This window comes from Oncorhynchus mykiss, chromosome 9 (assembly GCF_057628025.1).
Source record: "Oncorhynchus mykiss isolate SJ-2025 chromosome 9, ASM5762802v1, whole genome shotgun sequence".
NCBI classification, from domain to species: Eukaryota; Metazoa; Chordata; class Actinopteri; order Salmoniformes; family Salmonidae; genus Oncorhynchus; species Oncorhynchus mykiss.
Window position 1 is genome coordinate 49522047 of NC_143030.1, and position 25957 is coordinate 49548003.

Sequence of the window (25957 nt, forward strand, 5' to 3'; positions counted from 1 at the left end):
TTACGGTCCCAGAATATAAAGACACATCATTAATGTTACACACAGTGGAAGTTATACCCCTATTACAAGCCTGTTCAACCTCTGTTTCGTATCGTCTGAGATTCCCAAAGATTGGAAAGCAGCTACGATCAACCCCCTCTTCAAAGGGGGGGACACTCTATACCCAAACTGCTACAGACATATATCTATCCTACCCTGTCTTCCTAAGGTCTTTGAAAGCCAAGTTAACAAACAGATTACCGACCATTTCGAATCCCACCGTACCTTCTCCACTATGCAATCTGGTTTCAGAGCTGGTCATGGGTGCACCTCAGCCATGCTCAAGGTCCTAAACGGCATCATAACCGCCATCGATAAGAGACATTACTGTGCAGCCGTATTCATCGACCTGGCCAAGGCTTTCGACTCTGTCAATCACCACATTCTTATTGGCAGACTCGACAGCCTTGGTTTCTTAAATGATTGCCTCGCCTGGTTTACCAACTACTTATCTGATAGAGTTCAGTGTGTCAAATCGGAGGGCCTGTTGTCCGGACCTCTGGCAGTCTCTATGGGGGTACCACAGGGTTCAATCCTCGGGCCGACTCTCTTCTCTGTATACATCAATGATGTTGCTCTTGCTGCTGGTGATTCTCTGGTACACCTCTATACAGACGACACCATTCTGTATACTTCTGGCCCTTCTTTGGACACTGTGTTAACAACCCTCCAGACGAGCTTCAATGCCATACAACTCTCCTTCCGTGGCCTTCAACTGCTCTTAAATGCAGGGAAAACTAAATGCATGCTATTCAACCGAACCCTGCTCGCCTGTCCAGCATCACTACTCTGGACAGTTCTGACTTAGAATACGTGAACAACTACAAATACCTAGGTGTCTGGTTAGACTGTAAACTCTCCTTCCAGACTCACACTAAGCATCTCCAATCCAAAATTAAATCTAGAATTGGCTTCCTATATCGCAACAAAGCATCCTTCACTCATGCTGCCTAACATACCCTCGTAAAACTGACCATTCCTACCGATCCTCGACTTTGGTGATGTCATCTATAAAATAGCCTCCAACACTCTACTCAACAAACTGGATGCTGTCTATCACAGTGCCATCCGTTTTGTCGCCAAAGCCCCATACACTATACACCATTGCGACCTGTACGCTCTCGTTGGTTGGCCCTCGCTTCATACTCGTCGCCAAACCCACTGGCTACAGGTTATCTACAAATCTATGCTAGGTAAAGCCCTGTCTTATCTCAGCTCACTAGTCGCCATAGCAGCACCCACTCGCTCGTAGCACGCGCTCCAGCAGGTATATCTCACTGGTCACCCCCAAAGCCAATTCCTCCTTTGGTCGTCTTTCCTTCCAGTTCTCTGCTGCCAATGACTGGAACAAACTGCAAAAATCTCTGAAGCTCACAGATCACTGCACCTGTACATAGCCCATCTGTAAACAGCCCATCTATCTACCTACCTCATCCCCATACAGTATTTATTTATTTATCTTTTCCCTTTGCAACCCAGTATCTCAACTTGCACATTCATCTTCTGCACATCTACCATTCCAGTGTTTAAATTGTAATTACTTCACCACCATGGCCTATTTATTGCCTTAACTCCCTTATCTTACCTCATTTGCACACACTGTACATTAATTTTTTTTTCTTTTGTTCTGCTGTATTATTGACTGTTTTGTTTATTCCATCTGTAACTCTGTGTTGTTGTATGTGTCGAATTGCTATGCTTAATCTTGGCCAGGTCGCAGTTGCAAATGAGAACTTGTTCTCAACTAGCCTATCTGGTTAAATAAAGGTGAAATAAAAAAATAAAATACAATTCTAACTATACAATACTTTCTAGCATTGTCTAACATCTGTGTCAAACTCATTCCACGGAGGGCCGAGTGTCTGTGGGTTTTCGCTCCGCCCTTGTACTTGATTAATGAATTAAAGTCACAAATTAGTAAGGATCTCCCCTCACCTGGTTGTATAAGTCTTAATTGAAAGGAAAAAAGGAAAAACAAGCAGACACTCGGCCCTCATTGGAATGAGTTTGACACCCCTGATAATAATAGTGTCTATCTTGTCATTTCTGTGAGAGCTGCTATCCCTAGCTTACCCGCATCCCCATCAGTCCACACCTCCTTTTCTCACCAGCGAGAGCATGAAATCATGTATTATGGATGACCTCTCTAAATACACTGTGAGCATTACCTGGACAAGGCATTACCTTCCATGTCAGCCACAAACTGGACATGCTCCTTCTCTCAAATGGGATTTCCTCCAGAGGGTAGAAAGAGACCCACCTGCATGTAAATGAAGCTTTTAGCTCTTGGGGTAGAAAGATTACCTTACACAAGCACATGCAAACACAAGCATACACTCACACTCTTCCCTCCACCCGATAGAAAACCCACTGAATACAGATTCCAGACAAGTGGCCAGTACTGCAATGTGCATGGCCAGCCTGTTATTGTACCGTCTATATATTATAATCCCCTGTCCTTGTGGGTCAGTTTACAGCCGGGTTCATGTTTAAACGTTTACCTTGTCCCTTTTTTTTTCTCAACGAACAGAAGATACAGAAAACGTGTACTGTTTGTACAAGGACAAAGGTGCAGGAAAAGGTCACGCTAACCGCTAGTCTAGTTATTCAGCACTGAAAGCAAATTGGCTTACATTCTGTTCAGATAAATGCTCTACACTTCCCTAGCGTATGAGGCCATTTACAGCTCTTAGCGTAGATGGGTAATGAAGAACTGGAGTTGCTAGCATGTGACTGGTGAGAGAAACGTCTCTCTTGGTGTGTGAGGTGTCATTCGTCCGTCCACAGCCACGGTCCTTTTTCTTAACCCTTTACACTCGTACACGGGTTGAAAATGGCAGATTTGGGCACTGGTAAGCGCCTACATTTGAATGCAGTGGCTGTACAGTAAAAGCTTTACATGATGTCAGAGCTCAGGGTCTCCGCTACACAGCTCTGTATGGGTTTTGACTGACAGATGTTCTGAACTTGAGCACCTCGTGCGACAAGACGTTGCCCCCATCCCTTCCCGCTAATTAGGCAACTTGAGGGAAAACATGTAAATTAGAAGGACTGTGCGCAGCCCTATGGGACTCCCAATCACAGCCGGATGTGATGCAGCCTGGGTTTGAATCAGGTACTGCAGTGACACCTGTTGCACGGAGATAGTGTCTTAGACCACTGCGCCACTCTGGAGCCCCAATCTGCACTTCACATTCCCGTTTACGTGTCAACGTTTACGATCACTATGAACAGTTACAAGATGACATGGTGTCATACCGTGGGTTGTTCTGGACAGAATGAGTCTATGTTTGTCTATTGTGAAGAAAATTCAACTTGGCACACTGCCTGAATGCACACGACTTTCCAAAATAACAATCTGTTTCTCTGAATTGCCTTCTGAAAGCCTAACACTGTTAGATTGTATTGTATACTCATGTTGGTAATAGAACAAGCTTTCAAATCATGCCCACCTGACCCATATTTTGATTTATAATGGACTGATTTTGGATTGTGTAAACAACAACCGTAATTGTGTGATGGTTGGGATGCAGGGTTGTGTTCCACACGAAACAACAAGGGTGCTTGGTCTAGTTCCTCAACGGCACAGCTAGGAGAGCAAAAAAAAAGTACCTTATAGTTGAAGACTCTGCTTTAGTTGTCACGTATACTCCCTCTCCGGCCTCTAGGTCATCAGGCTGCTGATTATCCCACACACCTGTCACCATCGTCTCGCGCACCTGCGCCTCATGACACTCACCTGGACTCCATCACCTCCTTGATTATCTTCCCTATATCTGTCACTCCCCTTGGTTCTTTCCTCAAGTGTTATTGACTCTGTTTTAATGTCGGTGCGTTGTTTGTGTTTTGTGTTCGTTGTTTCATTTATTAAAACACTCACTCCCTGAACTTGCTTCCCGACTCGACTCTCAGCGCACTCGTTACGTTAGTCCTCACACTCAAAGCCTTTTCATTTGTTTGTCTTATGTTGCACCTACCCCACATTTCCAGGAATATTCTTATCATGTTACTGAATGCATCCAGAGTATTTTCAGATTTCGTTTTCAACAAATGCGACACAAAGTAATGTAAATGTAAAATGCACAAATCAACAGTGTAACGTTTGGATTCAGTCTTGTCAGGTGAGACTCACCTTTGGTCTAATCATTTGAAACTGTTCCCTTTCAATTGCTACCATGGTTATGCATTTCATATTTCTTCTGTTAGAAACATTTCAATTTAGCCCTATATAGGCCAATTCTGATGAGTGTAAAGTGTTAAGTTCCTTACTTCGCTTGAGATGTCTTTTTGAGCTCAGATTGCTAGCCCATGGCAGCAGATATGTCTGTGCTTCACTGACTAACTAGAGTAGCTCTTGGCATTTTGACTCTACCTGTCTTTCTCTACTTGTCGCCTCAGTCAACATGTTAATACAAGTCCTTACATGTCATACATAGCTAGATTGGATTTCAACTCATCTCTCGGTCTCTTCCTATCTTGTCTCTCACCTGTCAGGTGACTGGCCCTAATTTTAATTTGAACCCCCCCCCCCCCCACACACACACACACACACCCTCCCTCTATCTTGCTCTCTCCCTATCTTCCCCCCAACCTTCAACCAAAGAAAAGAGACTAGCTCAGGTATCTGTCAGGCTCCAGCTCTTCAGGTGGTCTCCCACTGGGAACTGAAGCCCTCACATGTCCTGTCTCACCGTAAAGGCGTCAGCATGCTTCAGTTTGGCTGGCGCCCAGCTAAACTCAGCTAGCCAAACCGAACGAGTGTTCTCCCATACTCCCTTAAAAGACCTTCGCTTGAAAAACGAGAACAAAGCGGCATTAATACTGTTTGTCCATTTTGAGACGCCATAGCCAGTATACACTTCCTCAAAGTAGATAACTCAAGAAATCTGTCATTCATTTTGAAATTTTTGCTGAAGAGTTCTTAATTGCGTCATTTTGCCTTCTGATCGGTGGACAAATAAAATAACCTCAGATAGTGGGTTTAAAAAGTCTCTATAGTCACAATTACACTATTCACAAAGTCATCCATTGATTCTCATGTCTTAACACAGGATTTTATAGTAATTTTCCAGAAGAGAATCTAACTAAGATGTTTGGTTCAGTATTTTTCAATTAAAAAATGACATGAAAACGAGTTGTCTCTCGTCGAATGACAACAAAGACTTTATTGAAAAATCCCTACTGCTGACCAGTCACCTACAGAGGGGTAAAGACTTCGGCTCCGAACTTTGGCTTGCCTTCAGAACAAATGTTGCTTGCCCGAACTGCCGTCATAATATATGCACAAACTCTACTGAACTGTTTTGCTCGGAAAGAGAGGGAGAGCATGGTAGACTTAGACTTTAAGAGAAAGAGAGCTGGCAGCCAAAGCAGATGCTGTAGCAGCAGCCACCCTCTCCTTTCACACACACACATAACAGTGGTGTGTATGTATGCATGTGTGTGTGTGCAGTGTACGTGTGTGCGCCTGTGTGTGCGTGTTCAGGAGCGAGTGAGAGGAAGCCAGACAGCTGCCGGGCTAGTCCGAGTGGACATGCCCCCTCGCGTTTATCCCTTGCCTGGGAACCAGCGATAAGACATAGCTGGGGGCGATCGGTGGAAGGGGGGACTGGAGAGGAGGTGGGGGGGCAGCCGGAGAGGCCGTGCTGACATTGGGCATCAGACGCTCCAGACCAATCATACTTTCCAGACCAAGGCTTAGCTAGGAGTACACTTGGTCCTCAGTCTCATTGATTTCTATTCAAATCCACTACCTGTGAGAGTTGCCATTTGTTTTAGGCAGCTGTAATGTAGTACTATGGATGTGTTGCCACTGGCCAGATAAATGTATGTTTAAGGTCCCAAGCTGACATCTACACTACATGACCAAAGTTGTGTGGACACCTGCTCATCAAACATCTTATTCCAAAATCATGGGCATTAATATGGAGTTGGTACCCCCTTTGCTGATACAATCAGCCTCCAATCTTCTGGGAAGGCTTTCCGCTAAATGTTGGAACATTGCTGTGGGGACTTGCTTTCATTCAGCCACAGGCGTGGAAGTGAGGTCAGGCACTGATGTCAGGCGATTAGGCCTGGCTCGCATTCGGTGTTCCAATTAATCCCAAAGGTGTTCAATGGGGTTGAGGTCAGGGCTCTGTGCAGGCCTGTCAAGTTCTTCCACACCGATCTCAACAAACCATTTCTGTATGGACCTCGCTTTGTGCACAGGGCCATTGTCATGCTGAAACAGGAAAAGACCTTCCCCAAACTGTTGCCACAAAGGTGGAAGCACAGAATCGTCTAGAATGTCATTGTATGCTTTAGTGTTAAGATTTCCATCCCTTGGAACTAAGGGGCCTAGCTTGAACCATGAAAAACAGCCCCAGACCATTATTCCTCCTCCACCAAACTTTACAGTTGGCACTATGCATTGGGGTGTTCTCCCTGGATCCAAAAAACCTATGGAAACCCATTTCATGAATCTCCCGACAAACAGTTATTGTGCTAACATTGCTTCCAGAGGTTTGGACTCGGTGGTGAGTGTTGTAACCGAGGACAGACTTTTCTTTACACGCTACGTGCTTAAGCACTTGCCGGCCCCGTTCTGTGAGCTTGTGTGGCCTACAACTTGTGTAGCCTACCACAGGCGTTTCCACTTCACAATAACAGCACTTACAGTTGACTGGGGCAGCTCTAGCATAACAGAAATTTGACAAAATGACTTGTTGTAAAGGTGGCATCCTATGACGGTGCCACGTTGAGAGTCACTGAGCTTTTCAGTAAGGCCATTCTACTGCCATTGTTTGTCTATGTAGATTGCATTTCTGTATTGCCCCTATTTTATACACCTGTCAGCAACGGGTCTGGCTGAAATAGCCAAATCCATTCATTTGAAGGGGTGTCCGCATACTTTTGTATATACAGTGTATATTACAGGAGTCAATGAAGCTACATGTGCATGGTGGATATTGTATGTTCTCAAGGGGAATATTAACAAAGTTGTGTAACCCATGGAAATATAGTGTTTCTCAAGTGTGAACTGTTAGCTAAGGCCGTTTAACTTTCTGTAACGTCACTTATGTTTTCAAAGGGTCCTCCTGTTGGGCATTTCCTCCCTTCTAAATGACACACTGCTTTGCACGTTTTTTATGAAATGTCAAATGTTTTTAATAAAACGATCAAATGTAACAGTGTTTCCCTCCTCTCTCTGGGCAGGTTGTAGAGGTATGCTGTGCGGCTTCGGGGCGGTGTGTGAGCGTGAAGCGACTGACCCCTCTAAGGCGGAGTGTGTATGCAAGAAGATGGTTTGTCCGTCGGTTGTGGCGCCCGTGTGCGGCTCAGACTCCTCCACCTACTCCAACGAGTGCGAGCTGGAGAAGGCCCAGTGCAACACGCAGCGACGCATCAAGGTGCTGCGCAAGGGACCCTGTGGTGAGTCCAGATAGCTAGCATCACGCTATCTAGCTATTATAGTTTGTCGGTGTTGTGTGCTAACACAAAGTATTGTATTTACAGTATGGTGAGATCAGCTAACGTCACGCTAGCTACTATTCAGTCTGTTTCAGTCAGTGTTGTGGACTACTACTGTACCTTGTTCCTTATCTATGGAGAGTCCAGCTAGCAATACTCTACTATTCTGGCTGTTTCAGTCTGTGTTGTGAAGACTACTACTCTACCCTGATGTATAGTGACTAAGCTAGCATGACTCTACTATTCAGCCCACTGCGATCCTTAGTGCTCTTTCATACATTCAGAATGAGTCCTTTTAGCATTACACTACAATACAGTACATTTCAACATAGTATGTTCTGTACCTCCGCAAGGGATATGCGAGCCGTTACTTCATTTTCCTCACAGAGCCTAGATCATGATCGTGACTGGGGTGGGGGCCACACAAAAATCTGAACTCATCATGGGTTCACACATCTTCACACAATACTCCATAATGACAAAGTGAAAACATGCATTTAGAAATGTTTGCAAATGAATAGAAAATTGAATACAGAAATATCTCATTTACATAAGTGTTCACATCCCTGAGTCAATACATGATAGAATCGCTTTGGCAGCGATTACAGTCTTTATGGGTAAGTTTCTAAGAGCTTTACACACCTGGATTGTACAATATTTGCACATTACTCTTTAAAAAATAGGGTTGTTTAAACAATTGGGTTGTTTATCATTGCTAGAGAGACAATTTGAAGACTGGCCATAGATTTTCATGCCGATTTAAGTCAAAACCGTTACTCGGTCGTCTTGGTAAGCAACTCCAGTGTATATTTGGCCTTGAGTTTTAGGTTATTGTCCTCCTTAAAGGTGAATTTGTCTCCCAGTGTCTGTTGGAAAGCAGACTGAACCAGGTTTTTCTCTAGGATTTTGCCTGTGCTTAGCTCTATTCCATTTCATTTTATTAAAAAAAACTCCTTAGGCCTTGCCGATGACAAGCATACCCATAACCTGATGCATCCACCACTATGCTTGAAAATATGAAGAGTGGTACTCCGTGATGTGTTGGATTTGCCCCATAGATAATGCTTTGTATTCAGGACATAGAGCCTTATTGCAAACAGGATGCACATATTAGAATATTTGTATTTTGTATTCTGTACAGGCTTCCTTCTTTTCACTCTGTCATTTAGGTTAGTATTGTGGAGTAACTACAGTGTTGTTGATCCATCCTCAGTTTTCTCCTATCACAGCCATTAAACTTTGTAACTGTTGTCGCTATTGGCCTCATGGTGAAAGTTAGGAAGGACACCTGTATCTTTGTAGTGACTGGGTGTATTGATTCACCATCCAAAGTGTAATTAATCACTTCACCATGCTCAAAAGTATATTCAGTGTCTGCTTTTAATTTTTTTTACCCATCTACTAGTAAGTGCCCTTCTTTGCGAGGCATTGGAAAACCTCCCTGGTCTTTGTGGTTAAATCTGTGTTTAAAATTCACTGCTCGATTGAAAGACCTTACAGATAATTGTATGTGTGGGGTACAGAGGTGAGGTAGTCATTCAAAAATCATGTTAAACACTGTTATGGCACAAAGAGTGAGTCCATGCAACTTATTATGTGACTTGTTAAGCAAATGTTGACTCCTGAACTTATTTAGCTTTTCAGTTTTTATTAATTAGTACCACTTTCTAAAAACGTAATTCCACTTTCATGGTATGGATTATTAAGTATAGGACAGTGACACAAAATCTCAATTTAATCCATTTTAAATTCGGGCTGTAACAGCACAAAATGTGAAAAAGTCAAGGGTTAAGAACCCTTTCTGAAGGCACGGTACCAGCCGCCTGACGACCAAACACCTCGAGGCATGCCCTGTCTGTATCCCATGGTCCCGAGAGAACGTATAATAACAGCAGTCTCCATTGAAGCATATGTCTCATACTCATCACTCATTAGCATAGCAGCCCGAGCCACTCCGGGAGGGGTTCGCAGGGCTGAAAGCCAGAGGAACACAATACACTACAATGGGCTTCCTGTCAAGGTTTTTTCTCATGTGCCATCGTTACAATGCTAATCCATTGGCTGATTGCTGTGCCGACTGGGGCTGGCTAATAGCACGGCCTGTTTGACGACAGGGCTTGCCAGATAGTGGGGGGGAGAGAGAAAGAGCGAGAGAGAGAAAGGGAAGGGAGAGAGAGGGAAGGGAGAGAGAGCGGGGGGAGAGAGTGAGATAGATGGAAGGGAGAGAGAGAGGGGTGGGGAAGGGAGAGAGAGAGAGGGGAGCGAAAGAGAGGGAAGGGAGAGAGAGAGGGAGAACGAGAGGGAGAGAGAGGTAATTTAAATCAAATCAAAGTGTATTGGTCACAAACACAGTTCAGCAGATGTTATAGATGGTGCAGCGAAATGTTTATGTTACCAGCTCATAACAATACAGTACAATGTCAAACAAGTACACACAAAAACAAAAACACAACAAGAAATCAAGAAATGTCGCAATGAATCCAATGAACAACCCAAATAGCACTGTAACAGTAATCCATATGAAATCTATATATGTATATACACCACATATACACCGGATGTACATCAAAACCTCGATAGCATCTCTAGTCGTGAGAATTCAGTTTTAGCATTTGCCTTAGCATAGGCAAAGCGTATAGGTAGAGTTCACAGTAATTGGGATTATGAGGCTATCAAGAATGAGAGCTTATTCAGTTGTGGGGAGAAATCATACTATTCAAAGCTATGTGACTACTTACTTTAATGCTCCTGTCTAGAGTCCCTTCAAGATGCATTCAAAGCCTAAAACAAGAAATGTTGGACAGCAGTAGAATTCCCAAATGACAAACATCGTACTTCTGAGTATTAAAGAGCTTGTTCCATTTGACAGTTCCGCCACAAATATCACAATAAATATTTGAATATCAAAACACATTTTGTCGACATTAAGGGAGCAGCCGGTAAAAATAGGCGTAGCGCTGAAACAATGGAGCTTGAAGGAGAATAAATAGCGCTTTGAGAGAGCAAAAAACGGAGAGAGCAGACAATAACAGTCTTTCCACGGGAGGACGAGAAGCAGAGGGTCAGGGGGAAACTGGATGACAGATTCTATTTGTCCCTTCAATACATTTCAGTGCAGAAGGGCCAGGCAGGTCACACTGGCTGGTATGATGTTGTTGTCTGGGGTGATGGAGAGATCTGCTGGAGACGAGGAGTGAATGGGTTTTTATAAGTATTCCATTGTATTTGTTAACATTTTTCTAACTTGAATCAAACCACAACTTATAAAAGCTTCATAGGGAATTCATAAAGTCGTCATAAGCACTAAATGTTTTTTCTTCTTCTCCATGACATATTAAGGTGGCCCTCCCAGTTGAATGGACACGGTGCTTGGATGATCTATAATGATTAATGTAGTGGCAGATTAAAGCAAAGCTGGTGTTCAAGTCTGTAATGTAAGATAGCGACCTGGATCGTGCCTCTGGCCACTCCAGATACCAAGTCAATGCATGGCCACTTAATGCATGAGTACTCTCGCTCAGTTTAGTGGGTTTTTGTACTGTAATGTGTACATAACTCAGCCTGCATGGACCTTTATGGACATTCCAGCCTAAGCAACTCATTAATCCCCGCTTTATATAAAATGCATATAAAATGGGTAATTTGGGAGCGGGGTCACATTTCTGTGGGTTAGTTCATTAGTCCAGTGTCTATCGTCTACGGGTACCGTTTGAATTTTTGGGTTTTAAAGGGGAGCTCTTCTCTGTTTAAATCTGTTGAAATTGGCCCTGAAGCGTGAGATAACTGTGTTTTTTAGGGAAAAGATTAAAAAAGCCATTGAAAGAGGGGTGTGGAGGAGGACAGAAGGCAGCTGGCACTTAACCAGGGTTACCGTTCAGTAGAACATGAAGAGCCGCGTTAGCTCTCCTAATATTGAACTTGGAGTCGACACAGAGAGAGGGGTAAACACTCGGCCTCCCAACCCGTGCGGTGCGCTACAGCGGGGAGTGCCTGTGCCTCAGAACTCATTCCGGAGAGCCCAGTCTTGTGGAACGTGGAGTTTTTTTAGGGGGGAGGAGGGCAGTGGTGCGACGGGGAGAAAGTGGGCACAGATCGATGGGGAAGATCGATTTCGTGTGTGTGTAGAGGGAGCCCAGGAGCCTCACGCTCCGCTGATAGACTACACTCAGACTCTCATTCTTTCTCTCCCGCTCTTCTTTCATACCCCCGCTGTACTTCTTTCTTCCTCTCCCCTCTCTCTGTCACCTTCCCTTTTATCCCTGCCTCTTCCGCTCTCCCCTTCACTGTGTTTCTCCTACTTATTCTCTCTGTTTTTCTCTCTCTTTCCCCTATCCCTCTCTGTCCCTTTCTCTGTGGGTAACTGCAGTACAGCCTGACTGGCTGTTTGAAAGGCCTCCCTGTCTTATCTCTCCAGCGCCAACAGACACCACTTCACCCCCTCCAGCCATGAAGAAAGACCGTCTCAGTACGCCGTGTGTCTAACTCTGGCCGTATCTACCTCACAGCCCCCCCCAATCTCACTCCACAGTTGGTCCAAGGCAGTTGGTCCTAAGAGGATTCTGTCCGTCTGTCTGCTTGCCTGTTTGCTGGCTTCCCGGTGGTCTGTCTTTGCTAGTGCAGCCGAGGAAGCAACATCCGTTGTCTTTCAGTATAAAGTATTAGATGTGTTAATGTGGGAATCGATGTGTCGTGTTGTTTCCCTCTTATTGACTGTTAAAACCACATTCTTCAATACCAAGGGAACGGTTGGTTTGCTTCTCTTCGGTTCTGTCTGGTACCTTTGACAGGTATCCAATTGCAAAGTGGGATATTGTATTGCGGCTCAAGCAAACTGGTGGCAACCACTTTCTGTGTCTGGTCCCAAAATGGAAAACAATGTAAATCTCTCTCTCCTACCTGTAAAGAAAGGATTGAAGAGGAGCTATATTCCTACATGGCAGAAAGTCCCCACAATATACAATCCCCTCAGAGGCAATACTGACTGTTCTCTTCCATGTTCTTCCATAGAAGACACATCGCAGACTTCCTAAGCAACACCAACAGACTGAATGGATGTTATTTGAAACTGTAGTCTGTTGGATAGTTATAGCCTTGTGTGGAGAAAAGCGTTCCCAGACACCTAAGCCCTGATGTTTTGCTCCCAGGCCCAGTTGCCGGGCGGACTACAATTCAAATCCGACAGTTTTACTCCGGCTGCGCTTTTGTGATGGCCAGTGCTAGTTAGGAGGTCGTTAAGGTGTTAGGGGCGTAGAAAGACTGATTTATCCTTGTCCGTCTTATAAAGCGCTGGGAAGAAGCCTGAGACTCCACAAAGCCCATGAAACGAAGGAGAAGCTAGCAAACTTACTTACACCCCCCAACCCCTTCCTGTTAGCCAATAGGTTGTTCGTTACTCTGTCGACATGTGTGCGCTTCCCCCTGGCGAAATCGCCATGGCGATAGAGTTTGACAGCGGGCAGCGACTGCGGTGGAGTGTGGTGAGAGCCGGTGTAAATTAGTTTTCTCTCTCCCAGCATGGAGGTGCCAGTGACACGGTGTTCACCTGTCTTCTCAACCTACTAGAGTCCCTCTGTCTAACTTTAACTTCACTCATCAGCTAGCTTCCCCATAGAGACGGCTTAGAGACCGCTAGAGACACTCCAAAAATATCAGTCTCGAAGAATGGCCGTCAATCAATGTCCCCCCGCCCCCGCTTTTGGTATTTTGGTAGATCATAACATTTAAATGGGCATATAGCCATATTGTGGATAGGTTGCAGCTCAAATGTGAAACTATGGCATTTCTGCTGCCACACATTGGCTTGGCTCAGTAACTGTCATAGGATAGGTTATACTATAGATTTTGAACTCCCTCTTACTTTCTCACCCCCACCCCCCTCGATCTCTATCACCCTCGGTGAATAAGGTGTTAGTCATCTCCGTGAGGCCACATTCAGCCTGTGTACCTGGCTGCTGACCTCATCAGTACGGTTTCTGCTCTGCTCTGCTCCCCTCTCCCTCTCTCTCTCTCTCTCTCTCTCTCTCTCTCTCTTTCTCTCTTTCTCTCTCTACCTTTATCTCTCCCTCTCTCTCCCTCTCTCTGTTTTCTGTCTCTCTGAAATGTGATGCGATGAACACCAGTGAGAGGTGAGGGTTAAAGGGCGTCAGAAATAAATAAGATCTAATTCCCTGCAGGGTCTCACTCGTGTTCGGTATTGACCCGAAAGATGGTTTATTGACCCTATACACGCACACTCATATGCTAAACAAACAGGCTCATTCACAGACCTACAAGCACACATGCACACACACACACAGTCTTGTATAACTAACCTTGTCGGTACACACAATTAAGTCCCATTCAAAATCCTATTTTCCCTAACCCTAAACATAACTCTAGCTCTTACCCCTTACCCTAAAACTAACCCTAGCTCCTAACCCTAAACATAAACCAAATTCTAACCTTCACACTAATTCTGACCTTAACCCTAAACCCTCTTGAAAAAGCATTTGACCTTGTGGGGATGTTAACAAAATGTCCCCAATTAGTCAAAGTTTTGTTTGTTTACTATTCTTATTGGGACTTCTGGTCCCCACAAGTATAGTTAAACACGTCCAGACACACTGGCACACACACCCAGGCACACAAATGCCCACTACCACACAATCCCCCACCAACACAAGGAATCAGCCTTCATTTCTCCTCCTCATGCGCCAGATGATAACGGTAGTGTCTTGAATCCTATCGCCCCCCCCTTGCCTCCTTCTCCCGCTCATCCTCCAGTACTATCCTCCAGTACTGAGCCCTGTGATACTTGTTAAACAAATCCCTGTCTCTTCCTCGTCTCTTTCTTTTTCTCCCGTCACCTCACGAGGACCTGGGCTTCATGCTCTGGAGAGATAACAGATTATAGTGCCAGCTCACGCATTAATAACCCACCAACCAACCAACACACACACACACACACACACACACACACACACACACGCAGACATCCACACACACACACACACACATGCACGCACACACACACGCACGCACACACATACACACGTACGTACACACACACACACATGCAGACAGCCACACACACACACACACACACACACACACACACATGCAGACAGCCACACACACACACACACATACACACACACACACTCCTAATGACAGGCAGAAGCTTCGTTTTACACATGTTTTACTTATGTATTTATGCATTCTGCTCCCCTGAATAATCTATTGAGGTTGGATTGTTGTTGTTATTTTTATGCAATATGAAAAATAACATTGGATACAGAAGTATACAATGGGAGTCATTGGTACATTTATATCAGGGAGGAAACGACAATAGTCACAATAGTGACAATAGTGTAAACAATACTATTTGTTTGTGGCACGGTTTTGGTGTGAACGGGCTTGTCTGGGAGTGTGCGTGGGCGTCGAGATAAAGCGGGAATCAGTAAAAGGCCCATCATTATAAGGTGGTAGTCATAATCTTCTTCTATGCCATGCGTATGGGTTAGGGTTGATTGATAGGATAATGGACGACAGTAGGGTAACGATGGTAATCTGTCCTCACCTCTTTCTATCTATGTATTTCTTTCCCCTCTTCCTGCTGGTGAGATGTGGAAGCATTATCCCCATCCACCTCTTTGTGACTCTCTCTCTTTGTCCTTAATACTTTCCTCACTCTTGACTCTCTCTCAATTGTTCCTCCCTCTCTCTGTATTTCATCCTCCTCCCCTTTTTCTAGCAACCCCCCCTCCCCGCCCCCGTCCTCCTCACAGTAATCTCCCCCCCCTGCCTCCCTCCCCCACACCTCCTCCTCCTCCTCCTCCCCCCTGTCTCTGTCAGGTTAATACTGTCTTTGAGATAGCCACACTCCCAGCTCCCTGCATGCAGTAGTCTTGAGGCGAGATGGAGACCAAAACGCTCCTGATCCATCTCCCTCGCCTTCTAAAACCCCCTTGTCCCCAACCTGTAATAGCACTGGAAGCTTGATGCCTCATAATGCACAAAGTCCCCGCAATCCCCTTAGTATGCCGTGTCTGTCCCCTCCTCTGTTTACAGTTCAAGCAATAACCAGGCCATAATGGAGAGAGATGGAGACAGATATCAACACTTATTTGCATTTATTAGGCCCGCCATTATAGGAACTCGGGCTTCCTGTTTACCTGATCATTTTTTTTTGCCACACTGGGTTTATGGATGTATTCACCGCTATCTCCTTGTTCCCCTCCTCTGTCGGCTCACAAAATGTGACTTAGTGGCTTATAAAAACTACGGCTGCTAGAGTTCTTGTCATGTTGAACAGGCACTATATTACGGGGCTGAAGTGAGTGTAGATTTAAGAGGTTTATCTGCTGCGCGTGTGTGTGTGTGTGTTTGTGTGTACATGACTTTTAGGGTGTGTATCTGTGTATCTGCATGCAAAAAACATGCGTGAATGTGTATGTGTGAGTCAGGGACCGAGAATTATTCAACTTTAACATTTAAAAAGGTTCAAAAGCTTGTAGCATATTATTCACACAACTGTTACTCATTAAAACCACTTAATACCATATGCCAGTTCAGAGCATTGAACGCTCCAGCACACATTACTGCCCATTGTTTTGGATCATCATCTCAGTTAAATATGGCTAATGCTAAATTATGATACAATGGAGCTTCAATGCCGCGCAATTACCAGTTAGCAGTTAGCCTATCTACTCTCTAGAAGAGGACATATTTCATTTTTTTTATTTTAGTTCGCCATTATTTAACCAGGTGTGTCAGTTGAGAACAAGTTCTCATTTACAACTGCGACCTGGCCAAGATAAAGCAAAGCAGTGCGACACAAACAACAACACAGAGTTACAGATGGAATAAACAAATGTACTGTCAGAAGCACAATAGAGAAAGTCTATATACAGTGTGTGCAAATGGCGTGAGGAGGTAAGGCAATAAATAGGCCAAAGTAGCGAAGTAATTACAATTTAGCAAATTAAGTGATAGATGTGCAGATGATGATGATGATGTGCAAGTAGAAATACTGGTGTGCAAAAGAGCAAAGAAGTAAATAAAAACAATATGGGGATGAGGTAGGTAGATTGGATGGGCTATTTACAGATGGGCTGTGTACATCTGCAGCGATCGGTAAGCTGCTCAGATAGCTGACGCTTAAAGTTAGTGAGGGAGATATAAGTCTCCAAATTCAGCGATTATTGCAATTCTTTCCAGTCATTGGCAGCAGAGAACTGGAAGGAAAGGCAGCCAAAGGTGGTGTTGGCTTTGGGTTGACCATTGAGATATACCTGCTAGAGCGTGTGCTACGGGTGGGAGTTGTTATGGTGACCAGTGAGCTGTGGTAAGGCGGAGCTTTACCGAGCAAAGCTGTATAGATGCCCTGTAGCCAGTGGGTCTGGCGACGAATATGTAGCGAGGGCCAGCCAACGAGAGCATACAGGTCGCAGTGGTGGGTGGAGTGTTACAGATACCAATGGTGAACCTCAGAACATCCTCACATGAAGACAAATCCAGACATTTTAATCCTGTCTGGCCTTCCCATGTCACTCTAGGGAAGAAATAATATGCCTATCATTCTTAAAGGAGCGTCCCAACCCGTAACCCCCCGCCCGCCACACAAATATCCATACAAGCGTGGAGGCTCTTCTGTCAACAGGCAGAAGAAGAATGCCCGAACCCCCGGCCTTTGAGCACAACCAGGAGTCCCTCTGTATAGTGAGGTTTTTGTGGCCGATTTTCCAGACTCAAGGGTAACACTAAAGCATGTAAAAGAGAGAGACAGCTGCAGTCAAATAAGCTCTTTGAAGAACTACATCAAACGGGCAAATCATCTCCCAGCCATTGGGCGGACTGCAGCGGTACAGGGAGGACGTGGTGGCGAGGGGCGATGCTTTGTGGTTGGTCTGCTGCGTGTGTCTGTGGTAGTGTGGCCGAGTGGATGTGCTGGGGAGGGGGTTCTCCATTGTCTCTACCTCCCTCTGTCTCCATCACTTGCTCTCTCTATCTCGCTCTCTTATCTTTCTCTCTCTCTTTGTCTAGCTCCTCTCCTGCTAGGGGTTAGACGGACACGTTATATATATATATATATATATATATATATATATATATGTTAAAGGATAATACATTAGAAGATTCTGCCCAATCCCCCTCTCCTTCCCCCTACAACAACTATCACCACCACCACGACAGGGAAACCTGTTCCGCCACACGCCTCTGGGCCGCGTGCCGCCAAGCAGAGCCGTCACCACCACACTGCGCTGGCTGACAGCTCCCCAATCCTAATGAAGCATTATTAAATCCAGTTCAAAACACTGTATCACAGGGAGAAGAAAGGCAGACACACACAGAAAGTCCCGCAAAGACTCCCTGCCTCCCTGCCTGGGAGATAACTCCCACCCTCCTCTCTTTGTTGGCCATCCTCTCCTCTTTGCCTGTTTTGTACTATATATTCTCTGTTCGGGTTCTTGTAGTGCAGGGTTGTGTTCTCCTCCTGCTCCCCACTACTACTACCATGTCTTCTTCTTCAACTAAAGGGAATGTTTCAGCATTGTGTTAGTCTTTTCCTTTACTACCTGTATTCCTCTTGTTATTATCCCAAGCCTAACCTTGCTGGTGTCTACCACTTCAGTACCGCCTTGTGGCTCAGGGAGACAAGCTAATTGGCAGTGAGGAGCATTCTAATTTAGAAGGTAGCTCGGTGACTTTTCATCTTCCTACTTCTCCGGCCTTTCAAATGATAATAATGCGGAAAATGCAGGCAGGAGGTCCCTGAAGTTGTTTTCTGACACGTTCTGCTTGTTACACCGGTCACATTCACCCAGGCAATTTGCCTCCTTGTCTGAGTCTGAGAGGAAAGCTTATCTGTGCTAACGTCGCCGCAGTGGGTGCAGTGGCGACGCTCCGAAACAGGACGGATCCGTTAGCATTGAAATCAACGCGACCCCTCTGTTCTTCCTTGCTCTTCCGTCCGTGCCTGTCAAGGTGCCTGCTACGGCGAAGGAGAAAAACCCTCAGACTATTATTATTATTGAATGGGTCCGAGAAGCAACGAGGAGAATTCTGTTGACTGTCACAAAGAAAACAGCGGCACTCTGGGAAGCGGCAAGGACGAGCCGTTGGCTGCAGGCTGAAGGCGGTGGCTTAACACGTATTATTTCACGGTGGCCCATAAACCCGGGTGACAATGGGCTTCCATTGCTAGGCAAACCATGTCCTCCTACTGTGTTTTCATTCTCCATGGTGTCACCTAACAAACAATGGTACATCAAAGACAGTGTGGTTCTGTGGGTTCTGTGAGGATATATTGAATATGGACGAAGGGGAAGCAAACCAATGTCGGCATAATTCCTTCACTACAGTTGGTAGTGGTGTCGATTGCTTTCATGGTTGAAGGATTTCAAATGGCTGAGTGTCCGTTTCAGTCACAGACGTGTGTCAATGCCTCAGTTGAATTTGTATTGATAATCCATACATGAAATACTAAATAAAGTCTTCCCTCATTGATAGAGCATGGCGATTCCCAGGGCCACACATATATAAAACGGATGCTCGCATGGCGGTTAGTCGCTGTGGATAAAAACGTCTGCCCACATCTTCTTTTTGTTAGTCAAATCGTTAGTCATTTCATGACCCATGTTTTTAGCTCATAATAATTTGTCTAGTCTTTCTGAGGTGAGAGCAATACCGAGATGGATTTTATGCGGGAGTGTAATGGTGCAGTGTTCTGGGCCTGCATCTACAGTAGAAGACCTTTACTCATCTGTTGCTTCATATTCACTGTCACCAGTTGTCCAGCTCCATTTGCAGTATTGCATTGAAATCAAATTGAAACAAAGACACATTCCTTAGCGACACCAGTCCGCTGTATCTTGAAATGTTTTGAAGACGAAAGTGGCAGAAAGAGAAACGTGCCAAGATGTGCGAGAGATGCGTGTGCGGCTTTGATACTTCTCTTCGCCAGCCTCTCCTAGCCTGACGACTCACACTAAATTCTACTGCTGCTTTGTTGTTCACTACATACGTTAGTCTGAGACTGCCATCATTGAAGTATTTTGTGTGAGGAGGGGCACTAGGGGCCCATGGCGAATTTTCAAACCGCCGCTTTACCCACTTGTGTCCCGAATGTGTTCGGATTCGGTGAAGGATCTGGGAGGTACCGAGACGTCCGTGGGCGTGGCGTAGCGTTTGGCCGGAGCAAGGAGTCTGGGTAGCTCGATCCTAGACTCTCATTAAGGCGACGCGCGTGCTACCTACCTAGTTATGTACCCCTAAGATCAAACTAAAGAAACGGAGCAGTCTTCTGAGACAAACATGGTCTGAAATAAAGGAATAAGACTTTCTATTTTGGGGATAGGGGAGATAAAACAAAGAGTATGCTGGAAGGATTGTTGGATTAATATACCGTAGCACCCGTTCTGAAATGAAATTCATAGACAAAGCGCCGTAACAAAAGGTGGATTTTGGACACAGATAAACATTATTCCAAATGTGGCGGTGCATAGGAAATGAGAGACTCAGAGCTTGTCGGAGGAACCCCGCTCCTCCGGGGTCTCGCGCTCTGGGAGTGTTTGTTATAATGCCCGCTATAAATATGTATTGGGGGAGTGAAAAAAAAAACACTGATTGTAATCTGATGGCGCTCCATCGTCGAGATTATGAGATACCAAAATATCTGTCGCAGACGCTAAATTAGAAGTTCCACCCACTCATATGGACAGAATAAGCCTCTCCAGAGTGGCAGGGCTGTTTAATAAGGGGTTGGAAACAAAGTTCTCTAGAGGGAAAATGTCTCTCTATTTTTCAGAAAGGTAAATATTCAGGGGGTCCACTCAGCTGCCAGTAGAAGAGCATGCTGAAGCATAGCAATTGAGATTGTATTGTGAATGCAAAGCATCCTTCTATTGGCCCTTCAGAAAATTAATGCAACTTGTTTGTACAGCCAGCCAGCTGTGACCGCCCGTGAATCCTTAGTCAGGGCTGTCAAGTAGTTCTTCAGTCTAGAGTTACACATCCACGGCACTTTTTCCATTTGCACTCGAATAGGTTGACACTCTGATGTAAAAAGGTGGCATGTGGCAATTTTGTACTTAAACTGCTTTGGAATTTGCTTTCATTGTTGTGTTACTTATGGTAGAAACTCTAGCTTCCTGGCCTTCTGTAATGCACCAGTTGGATCAGTTGGATCTTCAACCAACGTTTCAGTCAATAATTGACCTTCATCTGGTTTCACATGATGTAGGCTAGTCGTGACAGTAAAGTCAAGTGTTCCTGTTAAACCCATACACAATCCTGCAATACACACACAAACCCTAAAATACCTCTGTCTTCTCCCTCCCTGCAGCCCTGAAGGATCCATGCAGCGAGGTGATCTGCAGTTACGGCAGCACCTGCATCCAGTCATCGGACGGCCTGTCGGCCAAGTGCATGTGCCCGCTGAGCTGCGAAGGCAAGCCCGAGCAGGTGATGTGTGGCAGCGATGGCCAGGACTACCGCAACGAGTGTGAGCTCCACAAGCAGGCCTGCCATACCAAGAAGAACATCCGCCTTCAGCGCCAGGGATCCTGCAGTGAGTCCCCTCATATACTTTTCCTCTACCCTTTCTCTTTCGCTCTCTTTCTTTCTTTCTTTCTTTCTTTCTTTCTTTCTTTCTTTCTTTCTTTCTTTCTTTCTTTCTTTCTTTCTTTCTTTCTCTCCTCTCTCTCGCTCTGGGGTTTCACTGTCTTTTTTCTCTCTGGCATCGTGTTACTGGTTTTCTCATTCTGTGCAGTTTTTTCTTCATGCAATCTCTTCCTGTGGTGTGGATTATTCACTGTTGACAAACAAAGCCAATTGTTTTTTAGAGCTGGCCAGTTCAAGGCGGTTGTTTTGTCTGAGTTTTCTCCTGAGAACTTTTGATTATGAGGTAAGGGGGAAAGGGAAAGAGCCAGACAAAATAGCTTCCCAAAAGTGACGGGAGACTGAGAGGCTACAAAAGGGAAGGGAGATGAATGCCCAGACCCCGAGAGGATGGCTGTAATATATCTAACCCGGTAAGACCGGGCTCCATGTCGCCATACCCCAGGGGGGAGGCTGGGTTCTCAGGAGAGCTGGCCCGGCGGACCCTGAATCTTCCTGAGTGATTCTGACCAAGCCTTTGCTGTCTCAACTGGCTCGCCTCTGAAGCTAAGCAGGATCGGTCCTGGTCGGTCCCTGGATGGGAGACCAGAGGAAGTGCTGGAAGTGGTGTTGGAGGTCCATTAGGGGGCACACTTCCCTCTGGTCTAAGGAGATCCCAATGCCGCTGGGCAGTGAAGGGGACATTGCTTTGCATAGGTTGCCGTTAAAACGGGTGTCCTGACTCTCTGTGGTCTCCATAGATCCCATGGCTCTTATGGCTCTACTCTCATAAGAGTAGGGGTGTTTACCCTGGTGTCCTGACTAAGTTCCCAATCTGGCTCTCATACCATCAGGTCACCTAATCATCCCCAGCTTCCAATTGGCTCACTCATCCCCTCTCCTCCCCCTGTAACTCTTCCCCAGGTTATTGCTGTAAAAGAGAATATGTTCTCAGTCATCTTAGCTGGTAAATAAAATGTACAGCTGGGGCTAGGCTAGCCAGAGCCTTTACTGTCTGTATGTCTGATACCTCATCAGGGGGGCTCGACTGCGGAGGGCAGGACTCCTGGAAGCCGTTTTGGTGTCTTAATGGGAGGTAATGTTTTTTTGCAAGGGCTTGTGGCTGGGCTTGTGTGGTATCATTGCGTTACTGGCTTCGGGCACTTTTTGGAATACGATAAAACCCCTCAATTGGTTGCAGTCCCACGTTTTAAATCCTCCTGTGTGAGCGATTCCATTGTGCTAATATACACAATCCCTAACCTTGGCAATGGCGTTGCTGGCAATTGGCCCTGTTGTTGTCTCGCCTGCCCAGCCCAGGCCGTCAAAGCCAAGCTACCATTGTCCCTTCTATGTGTTCCAGTTGTCGCCATTTGTTTTCCGAGCCAAGGCCTTGGAAACCATTTCTCCCCTCTTTTTCCTCCCTTCCTCTCCCTGACCCTTTCTTCTCTACACATTTGGTCTCATCCTCCTTGCTGGTGTTTCAAATGACTCGCTCGCAGCCTGGCAGTATTTTAATGCAACGCAGCAGTACATAAATCTTCTGTGTCCCCTCGCTCTGAAGAAGAGAAGTGGAATGAGATGGGACGAAGCTGCAGCAGCTAGCGGCTCCTATTTCAATAAGCTTCTCCCCAGTTCCTTTATGATTACAGCTGATATGGCCACCAGCGCCAGCCGTCAGCCTGACTTCCCCCAGAGAGGAGTGCAACGAGGCCCAATCAAAAATAAACTTTCTCCATCTATTTGGAGCCTGTCGTCCTCTCAGATCCATGGCCTTCCCAGCTTTCCACTCAGCCTCTCCAGGGCAACCTGTGTTGATAGCAGGTGTCGTGTCTTTGGCTATGTCGGATTAAGTGATATGACATGCTATTCTATAAAATCCTTTCTCCGTAATTAATATTACCTGTTTGAGCTAATCATGTAAATGTAATTAACTAGAGAGTCAGGGCACCACAAAATAATATTTATAGAGCTGTAATAAACTAATAAACTCTTAAAGACCTAGTCATATTTTACATCAATAGCAGTCAATATTAATCGTCACCTTAATTCAGTCTCATCTGAAAGTTGTAAATTCTTGGTTATCTTCACGAACCCTGGCTAACAAGTTGAATCAGCAATACAAAATTGGGTTTAATTATTTATTTACCAAAGTACCTAACTAATCACACAGAATTACATATGCACAATGAATTATACCTTGATTAGAAATTACGTCATAAAGGAAAACATCCCTAGCGGGCGGAACAGAAATGACAGCTGGTTACACAAAAGAAAAGGGTCTGGGTTTGAGTGAAAGAGCGGGAAGACTGAGGGACAAAGGGAGAAGCTGTGCTATCGTAAATACAGTATCTTATGCATTCTAAATTACCGCCCATTTGGAAAAGGAAAATGCATTAAATATTTACTCTGAGCTGCGCTTCGGTAGGTTGGTGGTAGATGGAAGGCCGTGTTGCCAAACCGAGTCCTTTGTCCTTTGAAGAATGTTTCTGGTGGTCAATTGGATACGTTGTAGTAACGTCGTTGTGTGGTAGATGGGATACTCTGTCTGCGTTTGAAGCTGCTGTTGCTAACTCAACGGCTAGGAGGTATCACTTCTGTAGTGAATAAGAGTTCAAAGTTCATACCATTATCAACCAAAGCTCACGCTGAGGTTGGCTTAGTTCTGTAGTTGACATGTTAGTCCTTTTAACGCAGAGGCTGCAGACCTCACGTACTTGGAACAGCAGGTTAAATTTTCGTCAAGGCTTTATATAGTGGAGCGAGAAGGGTGTGTCTGAAAAGTTTTATAACCCATGTCTCTTCACAGGGGCGGGCCACTGATTGAGCAGAGCACTAACCTTATGAAAACCCAAATCTCTCATTTGGAAGCTAAAATTACATTTCATCTCTTCACCAATAATTTCATATTCAAACATTTAAATTGAACAACAATTCCACGTGACTCCGATAACTACAATGTGCAGACTTTCCACTGTAGAGTTTATGTCATCCTATCATTGATGAGAATGTCCCAGATGACAACCGAACTGACATCATATTCATTAAGTACCACCGCATATGTTCAATTGGTCAGATTACCAGAATATAGTTAATTTCCCCCCACCTTCTGACGATCCCAGAATCTCTATGTTAACCAAGGGGTTTGGCATATCCCCGGTGATGGATAACCGTGTCCTACCACTAACCTCTTTCTCTCTCATTCTCTTTCTCTCTCTTTCTTTCTCTCTCTTTCTTTCTCTCTCCCCCGATCTCTCTCCCCTGTCCATAGACCCATGTAAAGGCCTCGAGAACAACCTGAACGTTGCATGCCGTGTAGAACCGCGCACCCACCAGCCCCTGAATATCCCCCGCCCGGAGTCCTGCCCTGCCGTCAATGAGCCACTGTGTGCCAGCGATGGGCAGACGTACGAGAGTGAGTGCCATATGAAGCGGACGGGCATGCAGAAGGGCATTGAACTCAAGAAGAACCACCCGGGCCGCTGCAAGAAACAAGGTGAGTTGGCACATTCACACACACACACACACACACACACACACACACACACACACACACACACACCCCACTGCCTTGACGGATAGATAACTAACCATGTTCTGTTAGGGCTCTGTTGTTACATGCGTGATACCAGACGGTTGGTCTTAGGCCACACCAAGTATGTAGTGCCAGGTTTACTGCAGATGACAAATGTTCCTGTTGCGTGAAAGGGGCTTCAATAGGCCACCACCTCCACTGCATCTGTAGCTTTTCCCCTCTCACCTCATCTTCACACATCTGAGACTCCCCATATAGTTAAAGAAAGAGGCTCATGGTGTGATGCACTCTATTACAGACTCTCCTTCTGCCCTTATATTTTGTGGTCAAGCTTGAGTAGAGATATAGGCCGCTAGTACGCGACTACATTGGGGACTTGAATGTCTCAGGAGAAGCGTTAGCACTGTGTATGAGTTAGTCTGGATCGAGTTAAAAGGAACCCATTCTCTATCTGCCTTTTACTGAGGTAAAATGGATGGGTGTGGTAATGACGTTTTTGTTTTTCAAGGTTTTGATATGGAGAGAATATTTTCATTTGAAATGCAGATCCATGAAATCAGGTTCTTTATTGCGTTTAGGCGAGAACGGGGGTTTGTCTTGTAACATGACATACATACAATACATCCCTCTAATGTTCAACACTCAGATAAGGCAGCGCCGTAATTAAGTTTCAGTGTAGCGTGACCGCTTTACGAGAAAGAGAGGAATGGCTCCAATTTGAATTACTGTACAAATTTGATCCCCTGATCGGGAACGTAGTACATTTGAAAGCTCTGAACGGGTCTTGACCTCCCGGAGAGAACGTTTTGTAGACGATTGCCTCGATTTGTCGGCTGATTTGCTGCGTTAGCCTTATTTTCAGTCACATGTCAAGTCACATTTGATTAACAAAAAACAACATTATCACAACATCGCAGCACACATTACAGAGGAACATTACAAATTCTAAACAAGAACTAGAACAACTAAAATGTCCCCTCGTCTGTTTTGCAGAGGAGTGCAGGGAGGAGTGCAAGTTCAACGGCGTGTGCCAGGTGGAGCGTCTGGGCATGCGCTGCTCCTGCGAGCCCATCCAGTGCGATGGCACCTACAAGCCGCTATGCGGCAAGGACGGACACACCTACATCAATGACTGCGAGCGCCGGCGGGCTGAGTGCCAGGCCAAGGCCCATATTCCCGTCAAGCAGCAAGGCCCGTGTGGTGAGTCGGGACCCCTAGGAAGAGAAAGGGGGAGTAGTCTTTGGTCCTCTCCCTCTCTCTCCCTCTTGTTGACTCCTCCTCCCACAGTGTTTTTGAAACGTCCTCCTGTCCTGTGTAAGTACTGTGTGTTTATTGGATCTCTGTCTGTCTCTT

At 45.4% G+C, this 25957-nt stretch overlaps 1 protein-coding gene across 11 annotated transcripts in view; it reads left to right on the forward strand.

Moving 5' to 3' along the window:
- The window catches only part of agrn (agrin), a 269273-nt gene that overhangs the window by 159657 nt on the left and 83659 nt on the right, over nucleotides 1-25957 (forward strand). For all 11 annotated transcript variants that reach the window (XM_090184407.1, XM_036988114.2, XM_090184408.1 and 8 more), the window contains 4 exons: nucleotides 7237-7452; nucleotides 20816-21040; nucleotides 24341-24565; nucleotides 25598-25804. In XM_090184407.1, coding sequence (XP_090040533.1) covers nucleotides 7237-7452; nucleotides 20816-21040; nucleotides 24341-24565; nucleotides 25598-25804 — 873 coding nt within the window. The remainder of the gene's footprint in view (nucleotides 1-7236; nucleotides 7453-20815; nucleotides 21041-24340; nucleotides 24566-25597; nucleotides 25805-25957) is intronic.